Below are 27392 nucleotides of genomic sequence, written 5' to 3'. Positions count from 1 at the left end.
CACTTTGTCTACAATACTATTAAAGCTGCACTATGTAAAATTTGTATGTAAAAATACGCCTGTGTTATCAGCCTAAATAGGGCTGCAACAGAGAAGAGTGTCTCATCCACTCTAACTGAGACATTTGCCCAAATAAAATTCTGGTGCGGTCACTGCGGGAAATCTTCTCCACACACAGGACAAATCAAAACTTAAGTGCAAATTACAAAATTTGCTCCTAAACAGAAGCAAGCACGTAAGTTGGACTCACCAATTTCAGTTGCCTCACTCATGCCTTTGATAGCCTAGATATAAAATAATCACAGACCAGCCGGTTTGGTAAACATGAGCGTGCTGTACGCAGTTAACTGATGTCTCGTTACATGGTTCCTGGGTATTGAAATCCTCAAAATTAAAACCTCTTGCTGCCATTTGTGGCCGCCAATGTGCAACAGTTGCATAGTGCAGCTTGAGAAAAAAGCATCTTAAATCTACAAAAGGGTATTTGTGTGTTTCACCCATTCATTGATTCTTTGAAACTTGTTTTCTTGTTTTTCTTCCTCTAATAGACAGACATTGCCATGAAAAGTTGTATAGTATATAATAGCATATGCTACAACAAGCCACCACACACATGCACACGCACACACACAAACGCACACGCACACACACACACACACACACACACACACACACACACACACACACACAGAGTGGATGTGTCAATCAAAGGGTCTATCAATGTCTGTCCTGAGGCAGAGGTGCCAAGATGACAAACAAGACATCTGGGACTGGGACTGAGGCTGTGGCTCGGTCATGGCAGGAGATGCCTGAGTCACTAACACCTTCAGAGGGGTGAGGAGCCGGCGGCCTTATGAGAGCCTCATGTCACCTCTGATGGCCCCTGTGGCAGACACGAGAGTGGGCTTGAGAGACAGAGAGGCCTGGCACCAGCTGGCAGAGTGACCCGGGCCCTGTGGCTGCTGCCCTGGCTCTGCAGTGCCAGAGTGCCGGGGCCTGGGAGACAGGCCAGGGCCACCCCTACTGTCTGCCTGGATCAGCTCTCCCCAGGAGAGAGGACAGCCCCAGGATCCCCATGTGGACAACTGAGGGCACAAAGGCCTCCTCCATTGAGTGGGATTGACCTTGAAACCTACAGTAGCCGTGACTGATCCTGTCTCGTAGAGGGGATGACACGCTAGTTAACAAAATCTAACTAGGTTTCCTTGAAGTAGCTCTAATCGATAACAAGAGGGATGCAATAAAAAGACAACGCTGCTCATTGTCACTTGTTTAATTTAATAAAAATAGTGATCGTCATGAGAGACAGCATGTTGTGTCGATAAAATGTCCTAACCCTAAACTGCAAATAATTTTGCATCATCAAATAATGTCAGGGTTTTAGCAAAACATCAGGAGCGGCCCACAAGAAAAACCCCTCTGTAATAAAACAAATACAACTCACCATTCTCCCTGCTTCATGTTTTGCTGCTTCAGTTTAGTTTTAAGGAAACTGCAAATCATTTTTAACAGTGACAATATATGCACTGGCTGTCACATTTAACAGTTTTCCTCTGTTCTGTCCATTCTCTGTCAACAAGCTTTATACCTGTCAAAAAATAATGATGACCTTTCAGAACTTCTGGAATGGGTGAGGGCTGAAAAATGGGAGGTATGTGCTGTGTTGCTCCCTAGAGAGAAAGAGGGAGAGAGAGCTGCTCTATGCCTACAGGCATTTGACGTGCCAGAGCAAAATCCAAAATGAGCCACAGCAAGGGCAGGCAACCCTCCACCCAGCAGCAAAATCATCAAACTTTTAATGACTTGGGCAATTACCCCCAGTGAGCCTGCTTAATGGCATCCAAAGGACGTCACTAGACACTGCTCACTAGGCTACACCAGCCAGCCTCTCTCTACCCTGTTACGAGGCTAATGTGTACCCTCCCTTCCCCATCATCATCCCCCCTCTTCACTAGGTGAAAGACCCTGCACATGCTCAGAGAAAACAGTGCCACAGGCTTTGCTGTTGTTATTTTGTACTGTTCATGAGTCCCAAACCTGCCACAGCACAATCAAGCCACAACAGCTCTCCTCTCTTTCGGAAGGCTAAATTTCATTGGGCCATCTGAGTCCACTGGCATAATAAAGACCAATTCTTCTTCAGGGGGTAGCCTAGGTATCTCGCTCCTCCTTCTAAATCATCTGCCAGATTCTGCCTAATGAGACAGGTACTATATGAGTGTGTCTGTGTGTGTGAGAGAGAGAGAGAGAGAGAGAGAGAGAAAGAAAGAGAGAAAGAGAGAGAATGAGAAAAATATGAGAAACAGTGTATGTGTGTGTGTGTGTGTGTGTGTGTGTGTGATCAAAAGAGGTAATAATTGTCATCTGAGAATAAATCAGGCCTTGCGCTGGGTGGGCAGAGAAGTGGGCGGGGCTACCAGAGTGCTTCTGTTGTCTGGTTGTTATCTAGCATTCATCTCTTACACAGGTTTGCAATCAGTGTGTCAGTCTGGCTGATGACTCTGCCTCTGTGCTCTAGGACCACTTAGGGACTGGCTCAGGAACTGGCTCTTTACCATCCTACAATATGCATGACAGGACCTCTGCTGCCTTCACAGCTCATACGGTACACCTCTGCAAGGCCGCACAGCAGAGACACAGACCTTTGTGTGAACATCGAACTGTACAATAAGGTCTTATACATGATGCACGCTACTAACTATTGTACAACGCCATACTTGTTATCATATCATACTTGTCATTTTTGTACAATAACACACTCTGAATACTGCTGAATTATAAAAAAAAATGTTTTGCCATTATTAACAAGTTACATTTTACTGAGTGACATAAAGCAAGTCAAAATACAAAATAGAAAAAAAATATTAACCAAGTTCACTACCTGTCCTAACTCTGCACTCACGGTTCCTGAAGTTAATCCATTTGTTTTGATAGATTGTGCAATTACAGACCTTCTCAGCCAGTGCCACACCGTATTATAAATCCTGAAAGGTTAACAGCCCTTCCAAAGCACTTGCAGTGATAATGCGGGGAGCCCCCGCTGTCCCAACGCAACATCCCGTATTGCAATATTATTTAATTAGCCCACTTAAGGCCTTCTTTCATTTTAATGCTATGAGTATGGATAGCTAGCAGCGGAGCCGGGTAGATAAAGATTCAAATTGTCTCCCGACAATGGGGACCATATGCTAATGGCTATTCCCCCTTGGCTAAGAGCGCACCCCAGGGAGATGGTGCTGTGTGCTTCATGGCCCATGGAAAAAAAGATACACACACATACATCACATTACACCAAAGCTTTATTTTAGCACAGTGGCCTATTGTCATAGCAGCTTCTCTGCTGAGCCAGCTAAAACTAACTAAACGCAAGCTGTAATGCCTGTGCTCTGCTGATAAACTTTCCCACAAATGATACAGTGAGACATTTCAAATCTGATGCAAACACTAGACTTTGAGAGACACATTAATAATAAGCAATGTCTCTCTCCACAGCTCCACTTTTCTGTGAAACAATAGGGCAAAATTTCGTCCTCCGCTCACTTAGTATACATTACACAGCATGGATCATTTCAAGGGGTTAGGTTGCTCACCTAGCAATCAGTGACAACCTGATTTCATGTAATTTCCCTTCTTTCCTTTTTTTCCTCTGATGTTGCAGGTCATTGCCTACAGTGTAGATACAAGCATTGTGCCCTCCTATTTGGATCCCACCCAGAGCCAGGTGTTATACTGATAATTGGCCCATCGTGTGGATTTTTGTTTCTCACTTGGCTGAACTGCTAGCCCCACAGTAACAGTCAGAGACACGGGCCAGTGTAGCGATTGGCTAGTACCACAAGCTATCATGTTATCACCCTCAGGAGAGGAAGCACAACCTCCATTAGCTTTCTGTGTGCGCAGCAAAAAAGTTGTTCCACCTGTGAGGGAGTGCAAATGATATTTGGAGCGGGTGTGAACAAGATGCGTCCTATTTGGCCAGGCAAAACGAACACATCTTCATTACTGGGTATAATTCATCAAAAAGTACGCTCACTGTTTCTCAACTTAGCTCTCTACTCAAAGGGTGTATACTGCAGCTAAAAAAGAAATGGACACACTCTTCCTACTATAGATATCCAAGTCCGTTATTCTTGTTCCTAACAGACCCAGGCTGTTTTGTACAGTGTTTTGCTGTTTAGGAGTTTATATTTAACAGGAGCAGACAGAGTGAATTCCAGCCTTCTCCCTCTCTGCGGCTAGCCAGAACCAGTGTAGCTGAGGCAGAGAAGGGTGCTGTGTGTCCTGCTGACCCACCCTGCAAATGAGAGGGTGCTGTGGTGCAGTGGCTGCTCCTAATTACTACCAAGCAGCTGCAAACACACAGGGCTACAGCGAGGGGCCCAGCAATGCTGCCAGGCCGGGGGACAAGCCCTGCAGTGTGGAGAGGCCACAGGCGGCCCGCTTTGCTCCTCTCTACCCTCAGTTCACTCCCACGCCATGAGGCCCCCACTGCAGCCCAGCGCTCCTGCTGCCTCATCAACTTCTCTGGCTGAAATTGCAGGGTGGCAGGGGAATCATGTCTGTAAATACAGCTACACTGACAAAGAAATGTCATGGTCCCTGTTCAGCTGGCTGGGACTTTGGGGAGGGAGGTTTGCCTGTTTAGATCCATGCACTCCATGACAGCTGCTGAACTCTGGTCCAAGACAGGGAGGGTTGAAAAAATATAACCTTCAGACAGGTACAGTGCAAACGTTTTACCAAGTAAAATAAAGATAGCATCTTTTGAACTAAGCTAACTGAATTTGAGCTTATCTTATTTGAGCATATAATGGATTATATTTCGTCTTAATCATATTTGAATCTATCCAAAAATAAGTACTGCTGAAAAACAAACTACTGGGGATTACATGTTGTCAGAGGCTGTAACATGATTACATACTTGTCTTGTTTTTATGTCATTTGTAAAACAGTTAATATACATAAAGAAATATTTTCTATATGGAATATAAAGCTGGTTTTCACTAAGCCTGCTTATCCTATATTCCTAATCCTATATTCTCTAATTCAGATCTTTCTATTTTGTTTCTTTCTTCTTGTTTTTAGATTTTTCTAAAGCATACCAAATGATATTTGTGCATTAAAAATAATGAAATGTTTTCATTGGCTTGAAAGCACGCACGTGGCCATTCACTGACATGAAAAATGATTAGTTAATATGAAAATAACTAAATGACAGTCAAAAGTCAACCTCAAATGGAAAACGTTAAGGCCAATCCTGTTTAGCCTTATTTAGACCATTAGGAGAACCTCCTTTCGCCGTGTGTGTGTGTGTGTGTAGGTGTTTGTGTGTGAGACGAATTCTGACAACACTGACCTGCCTGTTCCTTTCATCCATGATCCTGGTGATCTGTATCTTCTTCCGCCCCATGGCTGCGTCCTGTCCGGTCTCTCTGACACCTCAACAATATCAGAAAAACAACAAGCTTTCTTCCTTCGCTCTCCTAGCACATTGTACAACACTCTCTCTTCTCTTGTTGGCTCTCTCACTCTTCACTCTTCGCTCTTCACTAGACCACACCACAATCTGCAAGAAGACAAGGAGAGAGATAGAGGGAGAGAGAGAGAGAGAGAGAGAGGGAGAGAGAGGGAGAGAGAGAGAGAGTTAACATGACACTCAATGATGTCTCCTTAGGCACATCAAAGCATCGAACGGCCCTGTGTTCTGTTCTCAAGCACATTCAGAAAGTGTGAGACCCACATGATGTGTCCCTATCTCCCCTGCTGCACTTGCACCACAGCTGGAGTCAATGGGAGAAGGCTTCAGACTTACAGGACTGCAGTTTATATAAGACCTGCTGAGCACAATTCACACACTTAAATTATACTGTACATCATTTCATGCGGAAGACAAAAAAGATTTTTTCTAAAATGATTAAAATGATCAAAATATCTATTCAACAATTATTGGTATAGTTATTATTACTGGTATAGCTTTTTACATTTTTGTTAATGCAACTGGACTAATTTTACCTCTATATCTGTTAATAAAGAGTTTTGCAAAGCCAAGTTCACCTGAAGTGAGAGGAAGATTGTCTCCCTTCTACTGCTTGCAGAGACAGAGCAGCAACATTTCCTAGCTCTTCCTGAACCGACCCACCCTGATGCCAGCTTTGCTCTTAAGATGATTAAGAGAGCACCCAGTCTGGGGTTGACAGTAGTTGAAATCCCCTGGGCTGGAGGAGAAGGAGGGGTGTATTCCCACGTGAGCCTGTAACCTGGCCACTGGTTCAGACCAAGCTGTTTCCCAGGGGACAACTAACTCTGCCTTGTCTCTGCTGCTCTGCAAGAAGAGATATCGCCCCCTCCCTGGAGGAGCATCCATCACTTACACCCAGACACACAGCAAATAGAAAACGTCTAAACAACTACTTTTCCCCTATGAGTACAAATGTAGAAAGGTTAACAACTCAGTAGTCACCGCAGGCCGTTAGATGCAGTCAGCAGTTGTGAGCTGAGGAACCCAAGGGCCGAATTGGCAGTGAAAATGAAAATGACCAGTTCCACTGCCACACAGTCATTATGGGTTACAGATGGACTGGCATTATGGTGTCTGGCTGTCTGAAACGGGGCTCCACTGTAGGCAAACTTGACTGAGATCACCTAGCTAACTACCCACGCATGGCTGTCTCGGCCAGGAAAGTAACCGCCTGAACCCCCACAAAGAATTTCCCTAAACCACATCACAACAGGCCAGAGAGAATGACAGCGTTTTTGTTCATTCACCATTTCCAACTACACATCCTGACACAATGTGTGTGGGGGTGCATGTGTGTAAGCAAGCATCCATTAGTGACATGAATGTCTTATCTATCTATTTCTCGAAAACGCTACAGTCTTACTCATTTTACAACTGTACAATAAAACTGTATTGGAAAGAATCCAGAGAATAACATACACAGAGGCACACACACACTCACACATACGCACGCATGCGCATACACTTCTGTGTCTTTATGCAGAGGAGCTGTCACAGCAGGACAGTTCAAGTCTAGAGGCATAATAGACTGTGTCATGACATTTCTCTTACACAAATATAAAATGACAAGCTGAGAGGGCCCTCAGACTCCAGGTGCGCTGCTTTCTGCGCTCTCAACTTACTGGCCACACTCAAGAAAAGTTAGTCAAAAGCGATAACATCTTACTGATAATACTTTTATTTTGAGGATTTGAAAGATCAAGTCTAAATGTCATATCCACTATACACTGTGGCTGTTTGTATCACACCATGTTGTATGGAAAAAATACAAACTTTCACTTTTCAACATTAAGAACTAAGTGGCAGACTTTCAATGAATTTAGTATCTATCTACAGTAATTGTACTGTCCTACACGTCATTTGTAGGTTATGCAACTGCACCTATTCACACCACTACCCACACAGACATGTCAGAAGAAGGCCAGATTACGAATAAGCACAATGTCTAAATGTACTAAAATAGTTGTTTGTTGGAAGTTGGAATTTCTACAACAGTACATGTTCGATGTGTGATGCTCGGGACTTCTCTGGAGTGTTAGAAAGGGACAGAGTAACTGTTCAAGGCCTGAATCATGTGCTATGTGTGTGTGTGTGTGTGTGTGTGTGTGTGAGTGAGAGAGAGAGAGTGATGAACTGATAAAGAGACAAACAGAGGCAAGGGGGCCAATGGAAGCCTGGAAGCAGGAGCAAGCCAACACAAAGCTGCAAGGCCATCTCGATAGCTCGGTGTACACACACGTGTAATACTTGTGCACACCGTACAAACAGGAATCCTGCTGCACTCGTCCCACTCCGCTACGTGCAAGCTGTCACCAAGCGGGTCTCATGCAACATTATGTCAACAAAGACAGACAGAATAACAGTTCAACCCATTAAAACGTGTTTGTAGGTACAAAGCAGCACACTGTATAACAGTATCTAATCACATACTCTTTAAAAAGACCTTGATATGCTACACCTGGTCCACTTTGATATAAAGCAGTCCAGCACTTCTGAAAGCTGCTTACCAAACATTTGTACCACAGAGATCAATGCACAGAGAATATGTCTCCATAGGAACGACCACATCAGCTTGACATAAAAATCAATACGACATGTCCAACAGAATGAGCAAAGTGAAACCATGCCTTACACAGGACCCCTCTGCTAAACATGCATATAATGTTGGAATATGTTCATATGAGAGACTGAGCGTTGTGATGGTTTCTGACCAGAGCCGCACTGATCCTCCCTGGCGCGGTGTGAGACTGGCCCAGCGAGAGGAGGCCCTGTCTGTCTCCTCCTCCCTAAAGACGGACCTCTGAGAGACTGGGAGGCTTGGTGACAGGGCTGGCCCTTTCACACTCAATAAAACATGCTCAATTCCCAGTGTAATTACTGAATCCAGCACATCCTCCTCCCCTCTGCTAGTAAGCCTGTGTAAGCTGCACACACAGCCACAATGGAGAAGCATTACATCCTCAACTGTTGTCCTATATAAAAGAAAACATGTGTTACCTGGTTTACCTTATGAGCAAATAATGGAGCCAGTGTTATTAAAACTAATCTGAATTTTACTAAATCTCTACCTCTAAAATCTTTTAAAGTCTACAAAGTAAATGTCCCACTAAAGTCTAATATATCAAAAGCTATTTGCAAATCAAGCCTATCTGACCTGTTTTAAAGAAACACCCACTATGTGCTTCATGCATGCCTCCACTTCTTTGACGTGATGGACAGCAGCCAAAGTCCTGAGCAAAGCCATGACAGTTGATCTTCCTGTGCGAGGCAGCTTCAGCCCCAGTATCCCACCGCAGGCCGTGGGCAGACAAGACTCAACTTCCTGCCTCTCCACTTCCTGTTATTCAGGACCCTTCTGCATGCCCTCCGCGGGGGTGGGGGGGTCAGAGGGAGTCGGAGAGAGAGGGAACGGGGGGGGAAGAAAGGGAGGGACCGCCTTGGGGACACCCTTCCCCTCTGATCCTTCCCCTTATTACCTTCCTGACTGTAAGTCCGAGACTAAACAACAACAGAAGCTCATCTCCTGTGGCTTCGCTCTGTGTGCTTATTATGTTTACTGGAAGGATCATTACACCGGCTGGACGACGTGCACATGCTGAACTCAGCCACTCACTTTACAATTAGGAGGCAGAGGCCTTTTCCTTGTTATGGCCAGAGCTGATAATGACTTCAAACACTCCCCCGGTTACATAAGGATGAATCACAGCCCTTTCGCAAGTAAATATACATTAAACTGCATGCTTATGAGAAAAAACAAATTCCTGACGCGATATAACAACCTCATAATCGGAGGCGCATTGATATAGGAGTTCTCTGAAATAATCCACGATAACATTCGTAACTGTGTCAAACTGAAAGTGTCAGCACATGGCCCGGTTATGATCAGCTTCTGGCACACTGAGGACGAGAAGCAAAGTAGCCTAAAACCTCGGCTATACTGATTTATTTCAATGGAGCCCTGACATCAGTGCAATAGGAAATGAACATCCACCTCTTTGTTCCTCCTTTCATCAGGCGGTGCTGTACCTGCAAATGGGGCTGTTGGCCTGGGGGGGAGTGGAGGCGAGCCAGCCCTCTCACGCTCTCCCTGTTCCCTTTGTGAGCGCTCGCTTATCTCCCTCTCCAGCAGTGAAAGGCAGGATTGTGGCCCCAGCAGCATCACTAGTGTTAATGTCTCCCGATGCTAATCTGACACACGGCTGATCCCTCAACAACCACTTTCTCCTCTTTTCACCACTCCCCCATTTCTCTCTTTCTTTCTTTCTTTCTTTCTTTCTTTCTTTCTTTCTTTCTTTCTTTCTTTCTTTCTTTCTTTCCTTCTTTCCTTCTTTCTTTCTTTCTTTCTTTCTCTTTCCTCATTTCTTTCTCTCAACGAACACTATACATTCCTTCACCTCAGTTTCCAAGGCAACTAATGAGATATAATTAATAAGATCTATCACGGGGCACGTGAACAAAAAAAAAGTGAGAAAGAGGCTTTGAGAAACGTAGAGAGAGAGGTGGGGTCGTCTGCAAAAACATGGACCTTCTGCAGCACATCCTCTTCCTCTCTAAAGCTTTGCTTGGGGTGATGTTATCTCACCAGACAATGACTTAAAGCACATTTAAATGACAGGCTAAAATGATTATGATATGAATACCACGACAGTGTTAAAGGAAACACATATAATGTCCACAAAAGGAAACCCTGCAGGCCAAGAACCGAGATCGTCAGATGCTATAATTGAGATTGGTAAATATTAAATAGATTGCTTGTAGATTTAGAGCAATGTAAGAATGTTGTTGTGGGCCGTTCCTGTCTTATTTCATCAAGTAATGTTTTCTCCACATATTAAATCAGACTGAATTTAACTCAATCAAGTAAGATACAAAAATGCATTGTTCAAGAGGAGACTGTGACCTGCAGAGTAGGGACAGTCACAAAGCCAGCAGTGAGAGCCTGCACTGAAATGGCAGCCAAGCAGGCAGTGAGTGGTTAATCTGCCCTGATGACTGCTAGCTCAGTCCAACTCTCCAATGACCCAGCTGTAATCCCACATTGGATCAATGCAAGTTCAAACAATCCTCCATGCTGCTAGCACCTTGCCTGGGCTGGGGGATGGTGCTGTAGACAGGGACCGGGAGACAGAAAGCTACTTATCACCTCCAAAATGACATCAAAAGGAAGGAAAGCCCCACAGGATGAACCTGTTCTTGTATCTCAACGAGAAAATGTTTCACTCTAGGCCACATTATGCTAAGGGCTGAATGGGAAATGATGTTGCTCTTCAGATAAATACTGGACATGTATCCTATCTACAAAGCGGGGAATGATGATGGGTGGATATATCAACCAATAGCCAAAGGACATCAGATGCTGACAGCATTACCAGACAGACATCCTCCATCTCACTCTCACAGTACTGTCGGGGGATGAGAGGACTATGCAAGGTGACTTTGACTAAGTGCCTTGGGGTTCCATGAGAAAACGCCATTGACATTACATTAATTTCATGTCTCTTTTTTAACTGACTTAGCGCCATGGAGTCCTGGATACGGAGGGGAAAAAAATGAAACAGACATTTCACTTTGGCTTCAAGGCACAGGGAGAGGGATCTAAGGCTGGGAAGACAACAGTGACAGATCGACTACCAACTTTTTGCTGTTTCCTTACTGTAACATTCATTCAACAGAGACGTTCAGCAGTGCAGGGTAAATGTTAAAGTCCAAAAGTTTCCACTGCACACTGTTTGTGTTTGATAGTTGCTACTATGTGTGTGTGTGTGTGTGTGTGTGTGTGTGTGTGTGTGTCTGTGTGTGTGAAAGACAGACACAGAGAGAGAAAGTAAAAGAGAGAGAGTCAAACAGAGAAGAGTGGGAGAGAGAGACAGCATGACTGTGTGTTAACTATGTGGAAAGATGTAAGGGAAACAAGACTAAAAGAAGCGCCCCGCGCCCATCCCATCCCACCTCTGTGGTAGTGTGCGGTAGCAGCGTTGTAACATAATTACTGCTGGGACACTTCTATTCCCAATGATCCATTTGCGTCAGTCAGGTTTTCGAGCCCAGCCAATGAATGGATTCTCAGTTTCTCAAGGATAAAGAGATGACCCTCTCCTAACAGTTATATCCATTTCATGTAGAAAAGCTACTCTCCTTCTCAAGGTAAATCCCTTGATGCATATTTGACTGAAACTTTTATGAACAAAGAAAATGATGATAACTTCCTTGATGCACGGGTAGGGTGATGAATTATGTCTCATTAAAAATGAATGTGCTCAACAACTGAGAAATCATAGATGTACGGTACAGCTGCTATAGTGTACTGCTAGAGTTTCAAAACGTTAAGTCTACAGTATTCCTCTTTCATATTTCCAGAGGACGGTACCACAGAGTGGGGCAGTTGTTGCTATATCATTGTTACCAGACTAACTTCCCTAATAAATGAGCCTTTTGACCCTTGTAAATCAGTATGTCGTGCTTTATCACTAAAATGCAATTGACAGACTAATGGCTAACTACTCACTTCATATTAACACCATTGGCTTAACAAACTATGTCTCTGAGCAAAAGCCCTCCATCACCAACATTCCTTATGACAGTATGTCAGTTTAACAAGTCAATTTCTTGACATGGCGCAACGTCAGTATTCAACATTCTTTATGGATGAACACTTCCCGTGTCACACTTTGCTCTTAAGTCCTGATGATGAGCTTACATGTGGAGTATCTATGTGAGATAAGTTTTATTCAAAATATACAGAATTTTCATTAATTTGTGAAATCCTTTACTGTATATTGGAGAGACGCTAATGCAGGTTTTTTTTCTAAATCTTTCTCTCCCTCTCTTTAACACACTCTCTCTCTCTCACACACACACACACACACACACACACACACACACACACACAAAGTAATGTATGCATGATCCTAGAGGTTTAAGAATTTGCATAGCAATATTGTGTGGTGCTGTGGTCTGATATGGTATGAGTCCATGTGTCCATTTGCATGGTTGTCCATCATCAGATGGACTTCTCACCAGGGAACAATAATAATGCCAGCACCGTGGGGAGCAGTAGTCCCCCCCCCCCACCCTCCGAGGAACCCTGCGAGCTGTGTTAAGTGGCATGGCAGCCGTTTGATGTTACGCAGACCGCAACTCAGAAATGGTAAACAGCGAAGATGAATCAAGATCTTCCTCCTGGGGGAATCCACAGTGTAAGGATATTAGGGACGTCATGCGTTAATGTGTCTCAGCAGCAGCACGTTTACCCGAACTCATCGCTTCTCTGAAAACACAGAGGATCCAGATAAGACACTGAGATTCCAGATACTTAATTCTCCCTCAAATATGTTGATTGATCATCAGCAGGCAGATTTAACAAAATAAACAGTGAGTGATGCAGAAAAACAACATTTTCTGATGCGCGTAGCCTACCGTATATTGTTTAGGATTGCAGTTACTGTGTGCGACTGGCTGCTTCTTTTAATGGAGAAAAAAAAATCTAAAAGGCTTAGAATAAATATGTGATTTTCTCTTCCCATTTTTATCTTCCACTCGATCCCTCTTTCCCACAGTGTTCCATTACATAAAAGGTTTATGCAATCCAAGCAGCAAGGATGGCCATGACTCATAACAACAGTGAAAGGACTAGCATTGATTTATTTTTTGTAGTTATTTTTTTTTTTTTACATTTTTATGTTATAAAATTAGTCTATAGATAATCCCACACAGGCTTGAATAAAGGATACAGAGCTGTACCATTTGGGTTCTACGACAGCTTCCTACTGTTTTAAAACGACTTACGCATTTCAACTACGTACAAAAAAAAACAAATAAAGACCTCCTCACTCATTTCTGTATATGAAAAAGACAGGAAGTGGTTGAGAAATGTACAAAATCTGGTGGGTTTGCAGGAGGTTTGTTATGGGCTTCCTATCTGTTTCTTTAACACCGGGCCAAAGCTGAGAGATAGTTTTCGCCTTGAATTATAGATGTGCTTTCTGACATTAATATCTGCTTTGTGAACAATCTGTGTTTTTACAGTAAATAGAAATATCAACAACAGCCTATCCCTGAAAGCCATGTGATCTCACAGGGCAGGCAGCACAAAAGATGGGGAAACAAGCAATTTCTTTATCATTGATAGTGGTTGGGAAACTGATTTCAATCTGAAAGATGATGGAATCCATTCTCTCTCTCTTGTCTATCTTAAATCTATTGACATGAATTAATGGCATTCACTGAGCAATTAATGTGAGGGGTATTTTTGCAGCTGGAGCCCACAGTTTCGCCCAAATCAGATGATATGTGCTAGCAATCACATGGACACTGTATGAGAGAGAGAGAGAGAGAGAGAGAGAGAGAGAGAGAGAGAGAGAGAGAGAGAGAGAGAGAGAGAGAGAGAGAGAGAGAGAGAGAGAGAGAGAGAGAGAGAGAGAGAGAGAGAGAGAGAGAGAGAGAGAGAGAGAGAGAGAGAGAGAGAGAGAGAGACCCCCACAGGCCCTGCTGCTTGCCTCTCCAGGAATCTTTTCAGTCAAACTGTTCACTGATAGCCTGTGGCCCTGAGTGGGGCCCAGCGGCCGATGATGGATGCCTCCCCCGCCCCTATACATGTTCTGAACACCCCTGGCAGTTGGACCAGTGACAGAGGTTGAGGGGAGGGGAACAAAATCAAGAGCAACACAGTCTGACATGAATACAGGCAGGCAACAGCTCACCGGCGGTAACACTACACCATTTTCACCTGGATTCGCAGCCCACGGCACACAGATGGAAAGTGGCCTGGGAGAGAGGGAGAAGGCAGACGGGCAGACGCACAACAGCGGGCAGACTCAACACCTCAGTCACAATCACAGTCACACTGCAGAGAGCTGGGCTCTAGAGGCTGAGGATGCTATGGCAATACTGTATGAATGTCCTTGATTAGAAAAGACACGTTTTTCCATGTAATAACCTTTTTTGACTGTTACCAGCATGCAGAGTGATTTTGAAACTGTTACTGAAAGAGAGGTGTAATGTTTTCCCTGTTAGGATGCTGCCAGAACTGTTAAGGCCCAGGGATGATGTCATGGCTTGTAAAAATGATATCTCCTAACACGGCTTACACACTTCTCCTAAAGTGGGCGAGGTCAAGACACTTTTATCATCCTGAATCTGCATTCACTGTAGACACCGCATAATCACCATATATCTCAGTCTACTATATACAAATTGTTGGAAAAAGATCTAAAGATGCTGTAGTTTTGAGCCTCATTTGCAGAAATGACTGCACGTGCTCGTGCTGTGGCTAAAACAAAAACGCATAAGACAATGCGGAGTTCACGCTGCTAGAGCAAAGCCCCTCACAGCAGAGAGGAGCACAACTTTGAACTGCAGTCTGAGCCCTGCGGTGGACCACAGCAGCTTCCAGAGCAGAGGGGGCTGCTGGGTCACTTCCCTTCCCTGTTCATAAGGCTGGCGTGCGCTGCAGGATAATGGGAGGAATCACATCCCCCCAGCTGTCCTGGTTCGGAGGGCTTCTCAGACAGACAAGAAAAACAAGGATATCGCAGGCAGGGCCCCCTTCCTGCAGCCCACGGGCCACAGGGCCAGTCCAGCTGCAGGAGACCCAACTCCTCCTACCAGCAGCTACTGGACTTACTAAATGGGCTCGCTGTAGGGACTGTGACCCACAGGTCCTACAGCTGCATTCACTACACCAGCCATTCATAAACACTTGTTCATATGGACTCTATTTCACGGTATGGGTGCCATATGGAAAGTTAGATAAAATGGTGATAAAGGCTGTAACTGATGTTTCAGATTTGACTGCTTTCAGATTCAGTAACAACGTAGCTCATGGTTTCTTTAAGATAATGTTTTATCCTAGTGACACAAAATATGTAATGTTTCATCAAGCAGGGCTTACCAGACTTTGAAGAAAGTTTACTTTGTACATAATTCATTGTTAGTTTGTTTGCTCATGATGCTAGTACTTAACTGCCTCTATGCAGAGCCAGAGAACTTAATTCTCCAGTGAGCGATGCTTTTTAAGATGTACAGTAGAGCATCAGAAATTCAATACAGTGGGGTATATTAGCAATCACGGGAGATCTTTTGATCTAGTAAATTAGATTTTAATATATTCCTTTGATTTATGTTTTTTCAAAGTCTCATTAAAATTCAGTTAAAATGCAACTCAGCAAAGAGATGTCTTTCTTAACTTCCTAGGCACAATGCAACTATCAACTCTGCCCTATGAATGATTAAACTTAATATGCATCTGTATTGTGCAGTAGCGTAGTCATCAGCTATTATCGTGTCTCCATGCAGGTAGATGCAAGTTTCATGTAAACAACAACAAGCTAAAAAACAATAACTATAGCCAAACCACAGTACCCATATTTTGGGGTTGTATGTCTTCTAGTGTGGCTCAGAAACTTTTGAGATGATGCACAGCATCATTTTGTGGTTTTGCTTGCACTCCAGAAAGTCAAAGAAGGAGAAGGCACCTTAACAAAGGTGCTAAATGACTTGACTCTCAAAGCCATCACCTTTGCTCCACCACGTTTCCACAGTCTGCCCTCGCAAACCACACTTAGCGTGCATGTGCTATTCTTTCCTCACATCAGAGAATGTGGCATGTTGAAACTTAACACAATAGCCAGCAACCAGGGGCACAAGAAAGTATGTGTTGTGCTTAATATACTGTATATAGGATAATCACACATTATAATGTGACATTACTGTGAGAATTTAAGTCTTAAACTACAAGATATAGCTGTGATGTTATCTCAGGATACTACTACAGCTACAGGTCTAAAATTACAGTATAACACAATAAGTTTGTTTGTATTCAGAGTTAAGTGACCCAGTGAGGACCACTGGGGATGTGGAGTAAGGGAGAGACTAGGATCATAGTGGTGAAAGAGGATTAACAGCAGATTTAGACTGTTGCTTTGCTGGAGGATCTTACTGCTGATTTTCCTGCGCAGCCCAGGGTGAGGAGACCTCCAGTCAGGCCTCGTTTGGAAGAGCAGGGGAGACAGGAAAAGACGGTGCAGCCTTAAGCCGCTCTGCCCTGCTCAGCAGCACATGTGCTGAGTGGACCAAATGGGGTGGCTTACCACCAGAGGTCTCAGTCAAGGGCAGGACAGTTGAAAGGTCACTGCTAGCTGTCTTGCTAGACAAACAGTGTCTCAGCGAGTCATACATTCAGCCTACTAGCTTACACCAGGCTATTAGACGACCTAAGCCACTACTGTTTCTGATACCTAAAGGATAGTGGCGATTCTTAACAGAGTTTCTAGCAGTCAGTGGAGTTTTCAGTTATTTCACCTGAGGGCTTTCTATGATTTTATTGCATTCATTATGCCATTAATTGAATTACAGATATTTTAGGCAAGCTTAAAAAAGCACTTGTGAAGACAAGTGCTATCAATCGACTCAATGATGTCTGAAAATTACATTTCATTATGCCATTCCTTTTTAATGCAATAAAGACTGTACTAGCACTGTACTGTAATGTTTAAATGGAACTTCCTATAACTTTGGAACCTCAACTACATGTCAGAAAGAAAGCAGCATTTGGCAAGTTCATGTTATCTGACATTCAGCGCCAGCTCTGGATGTTAATGGCAATGGTTTCGAAGTCATCATCACAGCGCATTAAGGGGCTGCCTAAAATGGGGAGCACATGCAAACCACACAGAGTGGGTCGGGGCTGGGAACCCAACCCAGGACCTCGTTGCGGTGAGGTGACAGCTCTAACTAATGAGTCAACATGCCACCCGCACTCCTGATATTTGCAAGATAAAATTGATTACATTTTGTATGATTTGGAGACTGACTGAAGACTTTTGAAATTTGAAATTATGAATTTGCATGTTTATAGAACATGATACTCTTATCCTAAGGTGACCCATTTAGCATTAAACATTAAAAAAAAACATGTGGACACAGATACAGACCCAACAAAAGCTTTGAATTTGTAGTTTAGGTCTGATTGTTGGGTTACTGTACAAAATGGGAATAATCAAACAATATATTTCCATGGTTTGGTGTAAAGAAATAGCTTCATTAACAGGTCAGCTATTTGTTTATGAAAAGTACTACAATTACTTTCCCCGTAGTCTACAGGGGACTGGAGTTAACTGTGGTCTAAAACATTATCTGCCGGGCTCAAGATTCTGCATCCAGCCTCCAGGTCTCACAGGAGAACGCTGGAATCTCCATATTGATGATGGAGCTCCAATAAACAATGAATCACGTTGCCAAGAGGCCTTTGTTAGTTAAAGAGAATGTTAAATGGACACTGAGTGATACTGTTATCCATGCCAGTGATCTAAAGTGCATGCCTTAACACAAAAAACTGAGAATAATAATGAGCTGTGTAAATGGTTATAAAAAGAGTAAGATGAGAGATCAATAGCAAGACAATTATTTACTTCAAAGACAAAAAGAGTCTGCTGTCACCTCGAAGCATGCAGTTGTTTTTTGTTAGAGATCTGACACATTTCTCATATTTGATTTATTCCCTGTTTAAACATAGCAATTAACTTAAGTAGCTTATTATAGCTTATATCTTACCAACAACAAAAAACAGTATTCAATATGTTCTAGCACTATAAAACAACTGCAATTGACACCAGCTCAGTTGCACAACATATAGTGGTCTAACTTAGTAATAACAACCAGCCTTGTACAGTCGTCACTTCAATGTTGTACAAAATATGGTAAAATAAGGCATACAGATTCAAAGAACAGACTGAAAATCATGTCAAAATTGTAAAATGCGTATAATTGTTGTAATATTGCTGCAAAATGTACAGTATAAAAGAACATTTTGGCTTACCAAACGATCAAAGAATCGCTGTCCTCTTTACTGGACCAAGAATATTCAGCTCCTATCTCTTGTTTATTTTTCCTTCACTGTATCCTTTTCTTTCAGCTTTCTGGCGTTTTGTCCTCCTCTGGAAAATGTCCTGGGAGGAGGAGAGTGGAGGAGAAAGAGTTTCACTCAGTGATTCAGAGGCATCGTGTAAACGCCAGCATTCTCTTTCTGACAACCAGCGTTAATTGCAGATCCGACTCGCCCACACACTCCACATTTCTCCTGGAAGGAGAAGCTGAGACCAGCCTGTGAGATTGAAGTGCTATGAGGAGTGCAGTAAAAGATGCTGCAGCTGCCCGTTCCTAACACCAGTCACCACCTCTCGTTCCCCCATTTCCACTGAGAACTTATATTAAAATACCCCAAGATGCACATTTGCAGAGGCATGCAGAACACACAAACACAACATGTAACAAGGCTAAAACATTTCATAAACAACACTGTGTGCAGTGGTAGTCATCAGTCATCATAGAAGTCCCATATCATGCGTCTATCTTGTGTAGTATTGCCACATGATCCTATTCTTCTTTACATGTTTCGGGGTGATGAACATATTCTCATGCTTCTCAAATGACTCACTGTGTGTTTGGATAACAGCAAAGGTACAATATTTGAATATCCAAACAATTCCTCTTGAGCAACAGTTCAGCGCGTGCATGAAAAAGACATTTACAATGGCTAGATCTGTATTTTCCCTGACATCACATCAATTCCTTTGAGTAATACGCAACATAAATTGTTAAAATGATATTCATTTCTGCAGCATTGACAGAACCTCTCATCCACACATTAGACATAAGAGCTCACGTGACGCAGACCATGAGCAACAAGGCCCATTACTGGTTAGGCCTGGGGCAGCACAGAAGCTAATGACTGCAGATTGGAGGGTGCTTTACTGCTTTGCTTTAGAAATCACTGGCAACCTACTGGCATGGTAATGTAAATGCCATCAGAACAATGGTAAGGTAAAACAGACAATGAAAAATATGCGTAGGTATGCTTTAATACTGCGACCACAACGCCTGAAAATGATTTAAATTCCTCATCTGTTCCATCTGATCGCTGGGGGATAAGTGGTAATATATTTACTGTTGGGGTGGAAGCCAAGTGAAGATGCTATAAACTTCATACTGCAGTTCATTGTGCACTACTAAAACCACATGTTTTCAATTATTTTTGAATAATTACAGCTTTAATTTACAGCTTAGATTTATGTCGGTCCACACTTTGCATACTTCTACAGACAAATTGAGACATGAGGATTTTGCATACATCCATACAATTCCAGGAATCACACGTCACATATTGCAACATGTTAGGCAACCACAAATTACCAAAGACCAAATTCATTCTAATAACTTGTAAAAAAAAAAAAAAAAAAGAAATAAAAAAAAGAAAAGATAAGTACTATGGAGAAAAATCCTAGAGTTTTATGAATGGCATTTTCCTGTCTGTTAAAATTAAAAGAAAATTACTACTTCGCTACAGTATAAATGATAAGTGCATGGTGTTTAATTGACCTGGAGAGAAACACTTGAGAAGGTCAGGTTACTGTTGGCCATTACCCACTCTGGACAGGGGTTAAGGTCACAAGTCTCAAACGGAGTCAAAGAACCACGAGACAGCAAAGACCCACACTCACATTCTCAGTCCCCTTCATGTTGAGTTATATCCCACAGTGTCATACATACTCACAGAGCCTGTACAGCTAATCTTCAATTTACTGTGTGTTGTCCCACATTACCAGATAATGTGTGAGCAGACCTACAAAAATCATCTCCAAAACATTTTACATTAATTCATCAGATAGAGCAGATTAAGATTATTTCAACTTAATTTCCCCCCCATTATCTCCCTTAAAACTATACTCCCTATAAACTACACTTAAGCCTTCTGTCATAACTGGACTGTTTACTTGCTTATTCAGATAATATTCTACCAAGTATAGGCACTTTAATCACTGTGTATCATGTAAATAAATTACAACTTTCAAAATAATTGATGAATTAGGTCTGACTCACCCTTAAAATACTTTAAACTGGCAGAGGTTTGCCATGTAAAATTCGGTTCTACACATTCAAACAACACTGCTGAGAACATATATGGCCTGACAAGCATGCAAAAAGCAAGTTTAGTGACACCACGGTGCACCAGCTGACCAGCACCATCTAGATTTCAACACCAATAATGTCAAGCATGTATTTTACTGGCATTACAACCATTCACACACGTATGCAACACATTAAATGTAGTAAATAAAGCCTTCTGCTCCTGAGGGGTTCTCTCTAGATTTTTACAAAAGTTGCGTAATGTGTTGTTAAAAAGACAACACACTATTTACAGTAAACTCTCCTCAAGTCCTCAACTCCTATCGCCGTTAGCCGGATTGTATCTCACTGTTGTTGTGATGGTTCTACAGTACTATCAGGCTATACACACATGTATTACTATTTTTGCCAAAATAAAAGGCTTACATTACAAAGTAACCTCAATATTTCACAATCTCGCTCCCACAATAAACACTTAATGGGTTTGATGATAATAAGTCACAAATCGCCCCATCTTGAAGGACCTAAAGAGCTCACCGGCGGATCACTGTTTACGATGAATCCTATAAAAGTTTCTCGCTATTAACTGACATCAACAGCGCGCGGTCTGACCGGACCCGCACAGACCTTTAGACATTTAGAGCGTGAAAGCTTATTGATAACTAAACGTGAATGGTGTTAAATGCCACTGTACAGTATTTACATACTGTAGAGGCATAATCTCATATTGTGCATGTCCCCCCTACAGCAGATACACAGATAACGTCTCCGTCTCCCAAATCCACTCTACGTCTCCCTCTTGCGCCTTTTCTCCCTCACTTACTGTACTGCTGCCACACTCCGCAACATTGTTTCTATTTCCGTTACTCACCTTTACTCCCAAGTCAGTCGCTGTATATAGACACTCTATATCGGTGGCTCCGCTGGATAAACGTAATTTCAGTTCACATTTACACACTGACTGCTATTTTAGGGGGGAGCTGACAAACTCAGAAAAGCCAGTCTCCCTCTTGTCAGTGAGAGACTCCTCCCCTGATCTGACGAATAGCCTCTCTCTCTCTCTCTCTCTCTCTCTCGCTCTCTCTCTCGCTCTCTCTCTCTCTCTCTCGCTCTCGCTATCTCCGTCAAAACATTAGAACAAGTAGTAAAACTGTCAAATACACATACATACAATAGTTAAAAAAAAAAAAAAAAAAAGTTAACTGAAAAGCTGAAATGAAGCCGAGTTTAAATGCTGGGAAGAAGAGCTTCTCACATAAGGCAGATAGTGGATGGACTAGAATACAGCCGTATCGTTTCACACACGGATTTTAAATCTATTTCTATTATTTTATTCATGTCATATTTTTCGTAATACCGCTTTGCTCTAAATCAGACAGAAGGGTGAGGCAGTCACAGTGTAATAATTCATAACAGACAAAGTGAAGGAAACTTTGGTAGAACTAAACCTTTCCACTACAGCCTCAAAAAAACATATGTAGGAGAAGCATTAGTTAGTCTGTTTGAAGCACATTAATAACTTTTGCCATACAATGTGTTTATTCAAAGTACAGTGTGATTTCTGATTCGGACAATTACTTTCCCAAAAAATTACTCGGCGCAGCCTCATCACATTAGATACAACTGACGTCATTTCTCTAAGACAACAGCAAAGGAATTTGGCTTAAAGGGCACTTGGCTGATCCAATTGAAACCCGCAGCGTCTCTTGAGCAGCCAATTAGAGAAGGGAGGCGGGATGTGTTTGACTCGCATATGGAAATGTCACGTGTAAATGCAGGATCTGAGGAGGAGGTGTGGTGCCGGCCTCGGACTGTTTTTACTGGGACTTAAAGAAGCAGGTGCGATAGAAATCCAACACGATGAACATCTACTGTTGCAGTTACATATTTAGTGCATAGTATGATACTGATACTGGCAAAACCAACTCGATTAAGCGAACAAATGACTATAGACTGGCTGCTGGAGTAAATAGCAATAAGGAGATGCACAAGGGTATCTATTCTACTAATTTAATTTGGCAAATTTTCCAGGTTACAAGAAATAATAACCTTAGTTTATTACAGGGTAATAGAATTTATTTACCTATTTTACAGATGTCATTTAACTTTTCCCCAGTTTATCTGACTATTCAGAGGGGCTCAGAGGAGTTGGGGAAGTTACACAAAAGTTGTACACATTACTGGTTACTTTGAGTGATGGCTGTAATTTCATACAGCTACAGTCACGAAACATAGGCTAACTTACTTAAGTTTGAAAATACTCAAAACCCTGGCTATGTAATGTGATTCTACAATAGCAAATAACAGTCATAACAACCAGGTTTATGTGCAAACAAATTTAGTGATTTGATGATACCATAGCATTGATTGAATCGTAAAACAATGCAAGATTCCTTTTGATCTCACTTTGAAAAAGTAATTAGTGCTTTATTGGAGAAACATCCTCTTACATTACAGTCCATGCTCACTAATAAAGAAAAAACTGTTTGTAGACAGTATGACTGCTACTGTATCTATCTCTGTTGTATCACCTTTTGTAACCAGTTACCCTCGAGGGAGAAGTCCTGCTGTCCCTTTGAACTCCTCAGGGCCAAGGAGCCACAACTGGCCATGGCTGTTGAAGCCAATGCAGACGTCCTGGGACAGACGATCCCTCTATTACCAGGTATTTGCTGGCTGCAGAACAGCTTTAAATGCCACACACCTCAATATCCTGTAGTTCAGTGGGACCAAGGCCCATCTTCTATGTTGAAATATGATGTCAATATTTTTTTCTACAAGAAATTAAATAGCTAATTGCATTTCTTCGTATATCTTAATTTCTGGTGATTTTTTTAAAATAATTGTGCCATTAGGAAAATATTTGCATCTCAGTGCATGTAAGGTATAATCCTGTTCTTGGCAATGATGGCTACACGGGGGCATGTTTGATGAGCATGTTAGGCAATATGGGCTGGCTCTTCCTGCAGTTGTATGCTTCACCCTGGCTCCACCTGCTCCACCCTTTTGCTCTATTGCACAAACTCTGGCACCAAAAATACAATACATGTCGGCACCCAGAAGTCCCACTTTCCACGCTTCAAACAGACCAGTAGAAAGTCAATGGGTGACATCAAAGTCACTTTGCCCATTATTTTCTACCGTCTATGCCTGTTGAGGCTTGAACTGTGAAAGGTGTTCAGTTAAGCGTGATGGTCAAACGTGGTCCATGACATGACTTCACAGGGTAGCATCTAATCAAATCCAACCATATATATGCATCACATATGCATGCCAATTCAAAAAGAATTAAGAAAACATGTAAATACTTATCCAACAAGGGAACTATCCTTGTCCACAGTAATGCTTGATTTACACTACTCCCTGCATCTGCACAAGTCCTTTATAGTATTGCACCCTAATTGCACCTATAGGTTACAGAGCATGTACTGCTGCTGTTTTAGCTAGCTTTTTCTTTGTTTTAACAAACCTGTCTCGAAGGTTTTTCCACTTTCTGGTGCATTCTTAAGCATCAAATTACAGAATTTTGGTGATTTCTTTCCAGGAATATATGGTTACCCTTTTTTTTGCAATCTCTAGAAGATGGGTCGTAGAGATTTCAGTACCAGCAAACCTGCTCCACTAAACTCTCCCCAAATTGCTCCATCTTGGATGAGTCAAGTATATAGTGCCAGAAAGAACGTGAAGTATTGTTTTAACCGCAGCATCCGCCTCACCTCTCTGGCAAGCCAGTGAACATATTTGAAGTGTCTGCGGCCCCTGGAGTGTAGTTACGTTTTTCTAGATGTGCACAAAGCATCTGTAGAGCTTCTCCTGCTGCACAGGGTGTCTGCACCCTGCAGACACCCTGTGCAGCTCTGCACGCACTGTTACCGTTCAAGTATAAATTAAGCATAATTCCATAAGAGGTGATGGTGATGCTATCCTAATTTTATAGAATTCTTTGGCTTTCCCTGAAACTGAGAGAGACTCATCACTTATTCACCTTTTCTTGTTTTCTACATGATGGAGGCCTATAATTTATACTGATTCAACATAATTTCAATTTAGCTTTCTCATGATTTATGGAGACAATGTGTTAGATATCACAATCTTCTGAAAGTCCACAGTTTACACACATTTTTCATGATAAGCTCTGTGTATTGCATGATATTTTACTCAGCTGTCATGTTAAGGTGGTATAGAAAAGTTTGCTTTTATACAAGGGAACTGGCAGATTAAACCTGTTTCTTCATACTAGTGATATCTCACTAAGCTAAATTAACAGGCTGATGTTGAGAATTTTTTTTTTCAAGGTGTGAAGTAATCCTTAGAATCAATCTCTCACTTAAACCCCTCATTAAAATCTGCTTATTTCTATACATTTTTTGACTCAGAAGTAGGGCTGGGCGATATGGACCAAAAATCATATCTCGGTATTTTTAGGCTGAATGACGATACACAATATATATCTCAGTATTTTCTATGAAGTGGACTAAATGTTCAGTTGTAAGTAGGGCTGGGCAATATGGACAAAATCAAATATCACAATATTTTTGACCACATACCTCGATATTGATATTACGACAATATTGTAGGGATGATTATTGGTGCTTTCACAAAATATTTACAATGAGATTTTTGATAAATAATGTGGATATAATGACTAAGTGGGTAAAGGCAAATAATAGAACAGCTAGAACAGTCTGGTAAGTTCAGAAAATGACATCACTTTACTGTAATGCAGCACAACACTTATGCCATATCACAATATTACGATATCAAAAATCTAAGACGATATCTAGTCTCATATCACGATATCAATATAATATCGATATATTGCCCAGCCCTACTCAGAAAGTGCATTTTCTTGCTCTTTGTCTCTGTAACTGGTCTCTCTCTCTCTCTCTCTCTCTCTCTCTCTCTCTGTTTCTCTGCTGCTCTTTTTTTCTATGATGTAAATGAGTGTAGGATTTTCTCTCCATGTCATTGCCAAATAAATTACAACAAACACTTTTCATTGCCAGAATCAGCTGCTTTCTAGCAGGATATAATTGCTTCCCACCTGCTGTTTTTTATGTGTAACTTGCTATTAGAGATTCTGAGGACTTGCGACCCGTCAATCCCAAGAACTCCTAATGTGACCAAGTGGATTAGACAAAATGAAACTGAGCACAAAGCAGAGACTTTGTGCTACTGTTTGTACCAGCAGCAGCTATTTTAGCATTCAAATTCATGACCTCAGCCAATTTCACAGTGATATATTAATGAGAGAATTCTACACACACCTTTTCTAATAATGTATCACTAAGTGCTGTACAACACAGGTAAGTGTCATTATAACAGTTTGTTCTACAACCAGTGGAAAGCTGTATTTGATTTGAAATAGTCACTTTTATCAGGGGTGTATACACGTTATTTCATTCATCCATTCCAGTGCAGTGTATAGCAATAGACTATAATAGTCATGACAAATAAATTGCAAAGAACTAGTTCCCAGTTTGGTTGGAGAAATTTCAATAAGTAAAGTTTCTGCCATGATCTAGTGGTTCTTAGTTGATGTGAGTTCAGGCTGATGCCATCTGACAACAGTGTCATGTCATGACGCTGTGTCATCCATGCCATGAAATTGCTTTCAGCATCTCCTTAGCAGCACTTTTGTGTCCACATACAGAGAGGAAACCCTCCATGCATAATGCTCTCCCCATCCTCAACAGACATTTCTACAGTACAAAAGAATATGCTGGCGAAAATGCTTTACTTTAATCACAGAAACTGAGGCAGTGATTTGTATCAGTTTTATAAGCCTCAGCTGAACTTGATGCTGCATGTGGCACAATATTTTGTGCCCACATAATCACACAAAAGATAAAATCACATATTGGATTCACTGTAAAAAGCTGATGCAAACTTACTGTAACGTGAATTAGCATTAGTAGGCATTAAATTACATTTGGCATCACATTTTCATCATGTGCAAGGAGTCAAGACCTTTCCTGGCACCTGTGTCTCACCTGATTGTTGTTGTTGCACAAATGCCTTCACAGAACCTGCTGTTAGACTCTCCAGTTTTTTTCTCTCTCTGCAAGTATTGACTTTCTTTTCCTTCTGTCTAAAACTGTTCTTCTTCTTCCTCCTGCCTTTGTTTCACTCTGCCCCTTGATTTACCTCAAAGCCAGACCAGCTGGCTTTGGATGCTTTCCTTCGAGCCCCTAAGAGGCCCGACTTCACACCCCGTTCCTCCTCTCGTCCCTTGGTCTCTCTGCCGGGAGAGAGCAGGGGGGCAGTGGTTTGAAGGGTAGGACCCCAGATGGACGTAGACATGTCGGGCATGCGTTATGTGACGGGGCTTGGCTCTGGGCTCTCTGGACCAGCCACAGCTGTCAGTCATAGCTGCAGAAGGTGTTGAGGAATTTTTCCCTCCTCTATTCATGGATGAAAGTGTGAAAAAATGCAAACAATTTCATTTCCTAAAACACAGTGGAGTGTAGTAGGGAAGATGCTCACAGGCTCAGGCAGGATTCTCTTTGGTTGGTACTGTAGTGTGGTTTCCAGTTGTGTAGTAACATTAGTCTTCATAGTACACATCTTGAATTTTTATCAATCAAAATGTTTATTAATCAAAAGTCTGAAGTCCATTTGAGGTAGTTTGCCTTCTCAAATTAAGAAAAAAACCCATAAATGATCATCTGTGACATAGTAAGTGATGTATTTCAACAAGTTGCAGGGACGCGCCACATAACGGTTCGTTCCAGCAGGGCTTTGATGCGAGACAGCTGGCATTTCCAGCATTGCACCAGACCACAAATAGACCCAGACACTCTTTCTCTCCAATTAAAAAAGGGACTAAAACACGCTTCTCATGCAGTGAGCTTTATTAGGCTGTATAAGTCAAGTTTGATCTAGTATATGATAGTGAGGGAAAGAAATAGATGTTTATTTTGTAAATGAGAACAGCACAAACAGATCCCTGTGTCACACAATTTTCTGAGAC

At 42.1% G+C, this 27392-nt stretch overlaps 1 protein-coding gene across 6 annotated transcripts in view; it reads right to left on the bottom strand.

Moving 5' to 3' along the window:
• The window catches only part of mef2aa (myocyte enhancer factor 2aa), a 58303-nt gene extending 36874 nt beyond the window's left edge, over positions 1–21429 (bottom strand). For 5 of the 6 annotated variants that reach the window (XM_071520287.1, XM_071520289.1, XM_071520285.1 and 2 more), the window contains exons 1-3: positions 21291–21429; positions 18333–18462; positions 5357–5566 (exon numbers count right to left, since the gene is read on the bottom strand). In XM_071520287.1, coding sequence (XP_071376388.1) covers positions 5357–5410 — 54 coding nt within the window. In that variant the 5' untranslated portion in view covers positions 5411–5566; positions 18333–18462; positions 21291–21429. The remainder of the gene's footprint in view (positions 1–5356; positions 5567–18332; positions 18463–21290) is intronic. The other variant, XM_071520291.1, reaches the window with a different exon arrangement.
• Positions 21430–27392: the final 5963 nt, after the last annotated feature.

Source organism: Centroberyx affinis, unplaced genomic scaffold (genome assembly GCF_046629955.1).
Source record: "Centroberyx affinis isolate AG114_WGS23_722 - 3 ecotype Tasmania unplaced genomic scaffold, CSIRO-AGI_Caff_v1 ptg000789l_1, whole genome shotgun sequence".
In the NCBI taxonomy this organism is placed as follows: Eukaryota; Metazoa; Chordata; class Actinopteri; order Beryciformes; family Berycidae; genus Centroberyx; species Centroberyx affinis.
Note: the sequence above shows the minus strand (reverse complement) of the source record. Positions and strands in the feature narration are given on the sequence as shown.